This window comes from Fukomys damarensis, unplaced genomic scaffold (genome assembly GCF_012274545.1).
Source record: "Fukomys damarensis isolate Sample0158 unplaced genomic scaffold, DMR_v1.0_HiC HiC_scaffold_24, whole genome shotgun sequence".
Taxonomy (NCBI): domain Eukaryota; kingdom Metazoa; phylum Chordata; class Mammalia; order Rodentia; family Bathyergidae; genus Fukomys; species Fukomys damarensis.
In genome coordinates this window covers 71,278,461-71,286,336 of record NW_022900936.1, presented here as the reverse complement: position 1 = coordinate 71,286,336, position 7,876 = coordinate 71,278,461, and the positions used below count along the sequence as shown (strand labels likewise).

At 53.1% G+C, this 7,876-nt stretch overlaps 1 protein-coding gene across 1 annotated transcript in view; it reads right to left on the bottom strand.

Annotated features, from left to right (window-relative positions):
• Cpne9 (copine family member 9) overlaps window positions 1-7,769 on the bottom strand; it is a gene marked incomplete at its 5' end in the record, with an annotated part of 17,447 nt that extends 9,678 nt beyond the window's left edge. The window contains 10 exons of the mRNA XM_033768187.1: window positions 994-1,055; window positions 1,418-1,471; window positions 1,553-1,628; window positions 1,879-1,920; window positions 3,324-3,428; window positions 3,542-3,645; window positions 3,744-3,807; window positions 7,408-7,484; window positions 7,566-7,568; window positions 7,683-7,769. Coding sequence (XP_033624078.1) covers window positions 994-1,055; window positions 1,418-1,471; window positions 1,553-1,628; window positions 1,879-1,920; window positions 3,324-3,428; window positions 3,542-3,645; window positions 3,744-3,807; window positions 7,408-7,484; window positions 7,566-7,568; window positions 7,683-7,769 — 674 coding nt within the window. The remainder of the gene's footprint in view (window positions 1-993; window positions 1,056-1,417; window positions 1,472-1,552; window positions 1,629-1,878; window positions 1,921-3,323; window positions 3,429-3,541; window positions 3,646-3,743; window positions 3,808-7,407; window positions 7,485-7,565; window positions 7,569-7,682) is intronic.
• Window positions 7,770-7,876: the final 107 nt, after the last annotated feature.

Sequence of the window (7,876 nt, the reverse complement as noted above, 5' to 3'; positions counted from 1 at the left end):
GTTTTTTTTTTTTTTTTTGTACCAGGGATCGAACTCGGGACCTTGCACTTGCGAAGCAGGCATCAGCATCACTGAGCTAAATCCCCAGCTGTTTTTGTTTTTTGAGATAGGCTCTCATTATGTAATTCAGGCTGTTCTTGAACTCACTATGCAGCCCAGGTTGGCCTCAAACTCATAGTGATCCTCGATTACAGGTGTGAACCACCATGCCCAGCCTTAAATTAAAAAAAAAAAATCTGAGCCAGGGTTTGACTAAGTTGCCTAGGCTGGACTAGAACTTGCGACCCTCCTGCCTCAGCCTCCTACGGCCTGGGATGCCAGGCCTGCAGCACTGCATGGCTCCTCCAGTATTTCTCAAACATTATTGTGTATTCAGAACACCTACGGCTCATGTTAAAATGCAGTCTGATACAGGTGGTCTGGGTGGAGTCAACGAACCTCAAATGCTGGACCGAATTTTGGGTACCAGAATTAAACGCCTACTCTGTGACAGCGTATGAGATGTATTTAATTTAACCCTTATTATAGCCCTGAAGTAGTAATTAACATCTCCATTTTACCTAGGAGAAAAGTGTTTCATCAAAGCAAAGTATATTTCTCAGGTCTACCTGCTTACAGTAAACAAACCACAGCCCTCCACTCTGCCATCAGCTTGGCTTTCCCTCTCTCAGCCACCTCCTCTGTGCACCTGTGATTGTGCGTGTGCTAGGGAAGGACCACAGCGTCTTGTGCAAACTAAGACCGCTGTGCCACTGCGCTACTGAGCTACACCCCACCAGGCCACAACTGTTCCCTGAGAGTACCAAGGGCCTCCTGAAGCCCAGTCCAGCAGCCTCCCTCCCAGAGGGGCCAGATGCTCTGAGTGCAAGGCAATGCCCTGAACAGAACTTTACAAAGCACTTGACAGTCTGCCTAGTTTATCACCACGATCTCATTCAGAAATAAGAAAGCCTGGCCTTGGGCTTTCAGCCCAGAGCTTGGTGTGTGACTCACCCTCCCTTGATGTAGTCGACAAAAGTGAATTCAGAGTCCACTGAGAAGGACAGCAACGTCACCTGTGGGACAGAAGAGGCGGCCCTGCCACTTGGCGAGGGCATGACTTCGTGCTGTGCCCTACCTGTCTCACCTGTTCACTGTCTAAAGGCAGTATTTCAACAGGTGTATTAAATTTTGAAATGCAACCTGAGGTGTTTTTTGGTTGTTTCCTTGTTTCTGCGCGCGCGCACACACAAACACACACACACACACACACACACACACACACACACGCACACACACTCTCTCTCTCTCTCTCTCTCTCTCTCTCTCTCTCTCTCTCTCCCTCTCCCTCCAGTGGCGCCACCTTGTGGCCAATATTACTATAACTAGGCCATCTGTACCCAAGGAGGGCAGGGGACCCACCCCAGGGAGCACTCACGGTTCCCGAGTTCAAGTATTTCTTCTTCTTGCACTTCTTCCGTGGGTTCAGTACCTAAGCAGGGCAGGCAACAGCGGTGTGGGGAATGGAAGGGGCTTCAGGCTGTACTGGAGGCCTGTGGGCTAGGGCGCTCACCTCGTAGACTGTAAACTGGTTCTGGGCCTTGCTCAGCTCCCGGTAGCTGGTGGTGAACTCACCAATGAAGTCGTGGCTGCAGTGATGTGGGGTGGGTGAGCGCCTGCCGCCAGGCCGGCGTCTGCTCTCTACTCCCCTACCCTAAGCTCCTAGTTGGGCTGCAGGGCAGCAGGGCCAGGACCAGAGGGAAGAAAAGGGAGGCGACAGCATGCCAGAGAGATTCCCAACCCTCGCTGGCACCCAAGGCTGCTTCACACACGGGCCACACATGACAGAGAAGTGTGTGGGTTCAGGGCAGCAGCCAGGACACAGCGGGGCAGTTCTACCTTCCATCTCGGTCCCAGTCATACACGTCAATCTTCACAGTTCTGAAACGCACAGGAAAACAGGCTGACATGTCCGGCGAGTGCCAAACACCCCACTCACTTTAGCTGCATACGAGTAACTTTCCCACTCGCTCATTCACCCGTCCATCAGCCTGTTCAGCCTTCCTCCCACCCTTCCATTCGGCAGCCCAGATGTGTACCTGTCTACCTCAGTATGACTGCCACCGCTCCTGACACCATCACTGCCATTCTGCCATCATTCCAGTGAGACTGACTGTCAGGCATTGTTCGCAGCACTCCCACAGATTTTCTCCCTCTTTTTCTCCTCCCACCGCCTCTCTCTGTGGATTGAACCCAGGACCTTTCTGCTGAGCTCTGTTTCAAGTTCTCTGTATTTTTGCTTTTGAGACAGGGTCTTGCTAAGTTGCTCAAGCTGGCTCAAACTTGTGATCCTCCTGTCTCAGCCTCCCAGAGTGCTAAAATTACAGGCATGTGCTACCACACCTGGCTAGATTGTCTTATTTAATTTACCACCACTCTGCATAAAATAAATGCCATTATTCAGGCTTTTGGATACGGGAAACTGAGATACAGAAAAAGACATAACTTGGCTAAGATCCTAGCACTAGTAAGTGGCTGAGCTGCTACTAAAACTCTGATGTCCCAGCTCCAAAGGCCTGTCCTAAACTAGCATGCTGTACGCCTGTCAGTCAGTACATCAGTCCATTTAATCATCTACCTACCCGCCTAACCACCCATTTACCCATATATCCGGCCAACCCACTTACCTAGTAATCTGTCTCTTCGTCCAACTCTACACGCAGCCACTCACCGACACGCACAAGCACCCCCGTGTGTCTGTCTATTCATCTACCCAACCAAACATCAACACAAGAACAGCATCTGTCCATCCGGTCGCCCGCCCCTTTGCACAGCCACTCCTTCCATCCGCCTACCTGGCTGCCTATCTGCCTACTGCCGGTTCGTAATTCTTCTGGTCAGCCTCTCTGCCTTATGCTCATCCACCAACAAATCCATCCATCCTTCCTTTTGCCACCCGCCTGTCCATCAACCTGCCTGTCACTCCACTGTCCTTTTCTATTCCACTCGCTTTTTCATCCATCCGTCCATCTCTCTCTCCCGTCATCTGCCAACTCTCGTGCACTCATTCCTCAGCTCACCTACCCATTTACTTATCGTTGGCTGCACCATCAGTCCAGTTACCTGTTCATCTTCTCCCCATGCATACACCCCTCCCAGTGCCTATCCGCCAGTCCTGTCCTGTGTCTGTCCTCCTTTAGCCATCCATTAGTGCATCTACCCATCGGACCACCTCGCCGCCTATCCGCCCGCTTGCCTGCCCAGTCCGCCCTCTGAGGCCCCAGGAGCCTCAGTCCTCTGTGCTGACTCCCTTCCTCCCCGGCTCGGCTCATGCCGAAGCAGACCTGTCGTAGTCTCCATTGCACAGCGCCCTCACAGGGATGCTGAAGGGCTGCCACACGGGGTTCAGCGTGTTCTTCACAACCTCGGTCTTGTGGCAGATGGTGAACCTGGAGGGAACAAGAGGCCTGGAACCTGCCCTGGGGGCCGGAGACCCTGAGATTCCCCACGTGTTATGCACATGCCCCACACCACGCTTGAGGGCGGAGAGGAAGTGACCCACGTTCCATCCTCATTGCTCCTGTAGAACACGAGGAAGGGGTCTGACTTTCCGAAGAAGTCCTTCTTGTCCAGCTTGTTTGCACACAGCTGCATGGTGGCAATGTCCTGGGGAGGGAGAGAGGTGGCTGTTGCCTAGGGACAGTCTGCCACAGGGCACATGGGCAGGGAAGGGCGCCCCTGGGTCTGCATGTGGCCCCACTCACCCGACAGTTGCTGAGCTCCTCCGCGGTCAGCAGGATGGTCCCACACTTCTTGCCCGGCACACCCCTGCAAGCAGAGAAACCCGATCAGTGAAAACAGGACCGGCAGGCACGGTGCCGGGGCACCAGGCTGAGGCTGGCAGCCAGGGCTCCAATTTGCCACTCCTGACAGTCCCCCGGGTATCCCGTGTGCCGGGCAGGTGGCTCCTGCCAAGAGGCCTGGCTGTGACCTGGGAGGGGTCTGTGGTCTGGCAGGAGGGGATGAACAGCCTAGGGAGACCGGAAGTCTTGGGATCACACTCAATGAGATGAACATTAGATTTCCAGGCAGTGACACTCAGCAGGTTACTTTCCCTTCCTATCACCTTCCCATTTTTCTCATGATCACTGTGAAGTTATCTGAATGAGTTCATGGATGAACAGGTAATCTCTTCCTTCCTGCTTTTCTTTTTTATGTGTGGCAGTAGTGGGGTTTGATCAGGGGTTCTCTACCACTGAGCTACATCCCACCCCTGTTTTTAATATTTAATTTCATTTTGAGGCAGGGTCTCAGGTCCCCAATGTGGCCTCTAGCTTTCAATCTTCCTGATTTAGCCTCCAGAGAAGTAGGGAGATGTGTACCATCACACCTAACTTAGAAAAGCCATTCATAAGCAAGAAAGATAGTGTGGTTACATTCTTCCTGCCCACCCTAGTGCCTATCACACACCACTGTGATGCCAAGTGGTCCCCAGGCAGGTGGTGCTCTACAGCTCTGCTGGGCCCCACCCACTGGGAGCTCCAGGAGGAAGCAGGACACTGAGGCCCACATACTGCAGCAGTTCTGAGAGCGGGAGTAGCTTCAACCCAGACCCAGGGAAAAAGGCTGGATTGTTAGGTCAAAGCTGCCAAGCTTTCTGAAGACAAAGAAAAGGAAATGAAAAAAGACAAGGGAGCTGGGCATATTATACATGCCTATAGTGCTGGCATTTGGGAGGCTGAGGCAGGAAGATCACAAATTGCCCAGCCTGGGCAACCTAATGACATGGGACCCTGTCTCAAACTAAAAGGGCTTGGGTTCAATCCCAGTACTGGGAAAAAAAGAGAGGGGAGGTGGGTTGGGGAGCGGGCAGAGACAAAGAGACTATTTCTCTAACTCCTTCAAATCTTGGTTCTGCACTCACAAGAGGAAGCGGATGAGGCCAGGAATGTTCACACCAGACAACGCAGCCTTTCGGCTGCCTGACCCTTGATGTGTCCTCCCACCTTGCCAGTGTGAGCTGCACTCAGTGGTTATGACAAGTCCTCCTCTGCATGCTGCCTCCTTCCCATTCCCTTTCTCGCTTTACTTACTAATTTACATACCAGGGACTGAACTTGGGACCTTGTGCTTTCGAGGTAGATGGTGGAACCACTGAGGTAAGTCCCCGGCCCCCCTTTCTCATTTTAAACATACTTCAGGAGCGCGGCCTGTTAAGTCTAACTCAGCCTAACCGTGCTGCACCCACAGACTGCTGCTGGAGCAGCCCACACAGTCCCGTGTGGTACCTCCCGAGGCCTGGCTCTCCACTTCTGGTACACAGCAGTTTCCCTCTGGTTTTCCTCAGGCCCCAAGCTCCTCCCCCATCTTCATGTTGGGCCACGACCTCATTTCCTATGTGCTGACAACAGGGAAGCAACCAGGAGAGAAAGTCCACCCACCAGCACACCTACCCCGGCTGCACCTTCCTGCGAGGGCAGTGAGTGAGCTGTCCTTGTGCCGTCCACCCCTGTGCTGAGTATTGCTTTCTACCCTGCACCAGGACTTCACTCCAGCAGTTCCCCTTTTTTCATGACTTAATTTTTCCCCTGGTGTCTAGTGGGTCATTCTCTCATCAATATTCATGCGGTGTACTTTTTCTCAAGTTAAAAAATTACAGACCTAGGGCCTGGGGTGTAGTTTGGGGGTAGAGTGCTGGCCCAGAATGTGCTAAGCCCTGGGTGGCAGCCCCAGTGTGGGCTGTAATTAATTCTGTAGTCTCAGGATTCAGGGAAGCTACAGCAGGAGGATGGCACGTTGGAGCCCAGCCTGGGCAATTTAGCAACTCAGTGAGATCCTGTCTCAAAATAAAAGTCAGGGATGTGGCTCAGTACAAAGGGTGTAGGTGCAATCCCCGGGACTGCAAAACAAGAACCGTCCACCTTGGTTCCTGCTCCAGCCATTTCTCCTTTTCTCCCTTTGCATCAAAACTCTCCAAAAGATCCCTCAGCTCCTATTTCCCTCTTCTAAACCTCTTCAGCGTCCGCTCTCCTTCAAAACCGCACTTGCCCTGGTGATCTCCATCCTGCTAAACCCTTGGCAATCCCTGATCCTTCATTTATTTGACCCGTGACAGCATTTGGAGGCCTCTGCAGCGCTGGGACGAAACTCAGCACCTCATCCACTTGGTGCACAGGACCACTGAGCTACACTCCAACTCCTTTGTTTAAAAAAAAAAAGGCACAATTTTCAGTCATTTTTGCATGAGTAGGGAGTTTGCTCCTAAAACACCAATCCATTTAAGCTTTTTTTTACACTATTATGCCTGATATGCAATATATCTTTAGTCCTGCAAGACTCAGATGGCAAACATCAACTCCTGTACTTATTCAGCTGTGTGCCTTCAGTAGAAAATAAAAAGCTTAACAACAGCAATTTCTTAAGAAGGCAGGTAAGAGGAGTGAGCAAGTCTCATGGCCTTAAAAGGAACATCTGAGACTCATGTTTCTGACTGCCCACCAGACACCTCCGCTCAGTGTCGAATGAAATATGGCCCCAGTCTATCACTGCTGCCACCCTGCGTGATCCCAATCCCTTGCTAACTGGCTCCCTCTTCTAGGTTCACCCCCTCCACGCGCCAGCCTCCCCATCCCTGCTGCTCTTTGAACAAACCTGACTTCCGACCAACAGTTTCCTCTGTCTAGAGCACTGCACTGTTCCTGAGGTTCCGCACCTCCTCCCTCTCCTCCTCCAGCTGCTCCACTCCCATCCACCCAGCTTTCCTTCTTTCTTCAGCTGCCGGGCTTTGCCTTTACCATCTGTGTGATTTGCTAGGTCTGTTTTGCAGTTTCACAGGCCCAGCTGCACTGAAGCTCCAGCTTCCAGGGAGCAGGAACCCTTTTGCCATTCGCCACGGTAAACCCTGGCTCTTGAACACTGGCTGAGTGGGTGCCAAGTAGGACTGTAAGAGCAGGCGAATCCCTGGTGCCTAGAACAGGGTCTGGAGTAGGATAAGGCAACACAGCTTTGATGGGGGGGGTGGAAAGGTGCCCAGTGGAGAGGAGCTTGGAAAAGGGGTTTTATTTTTATTTATTTATTTTTTTGAGACTGGGTCTCATTATGTAGTCCAGACTGCTCTGGAACTCACTGTGTACCCCAGGCTGGTCTCGAACTCGCAGCAATCCTCCTGCCTCAGCCTCCCGAGTGCTGGGATTACAGGCGTGCGCCCACACCCGGCTGGAACAGGGGTTTTAAAAGCTGAATCAGACTTAAAAACAAAGTGGAGACAGAGGATACACGGGCCCGGACTGGTGTGAGCAGTGCTCTAGGGATGGACTCTCACAGCAGGGACAGACTGGGCCCTTCCCCGCTTCACGATCCACGAGGGTCACAGCGTCCCGCGAGGGACCCCGGGCAGCGCCCCTCCCACACCCTTCCCATTCGGCTCACGTGAGGGGTCGCTCCACGCGGCTTCCCTGGCCTCCAATCACCTCTCCTAGCGCCAGGAACGCTTGTCCCAGGAAATCCTACGCAGGACACCGGAGTCAGCGAGGCTCGCCCCAGCCCCAGGGAGGGAGGAGGGGTCTGTAGCCCAAGCCCAGCCTCACCTTCTGTGCGTCCCGGCGGCGGCGGGAAGGAAGAGAACAGGAATGAGGCGCACAGAGGACCAGGAGGGTGGGTTGGGGGAAAGGAGCCTGGGGCCGGGTCAACAGCGCGCTCCTCACCGGCTTGGAGAGATTGGTTCTGGAATCCACGTTGTATCTGAGAAGAGAGGGGGCCGGCGTGGGTGGGCGGCTTGGCTGGACTCTGGGTCACAACCTGGCCGGAGGGAGGACAGTGTGGACAGGACTCCCCCAGCGCGGGAGGGCGGGCACTAAAAGATATAGATTCACTTCTATAAAATAGTTATGTATTTTTT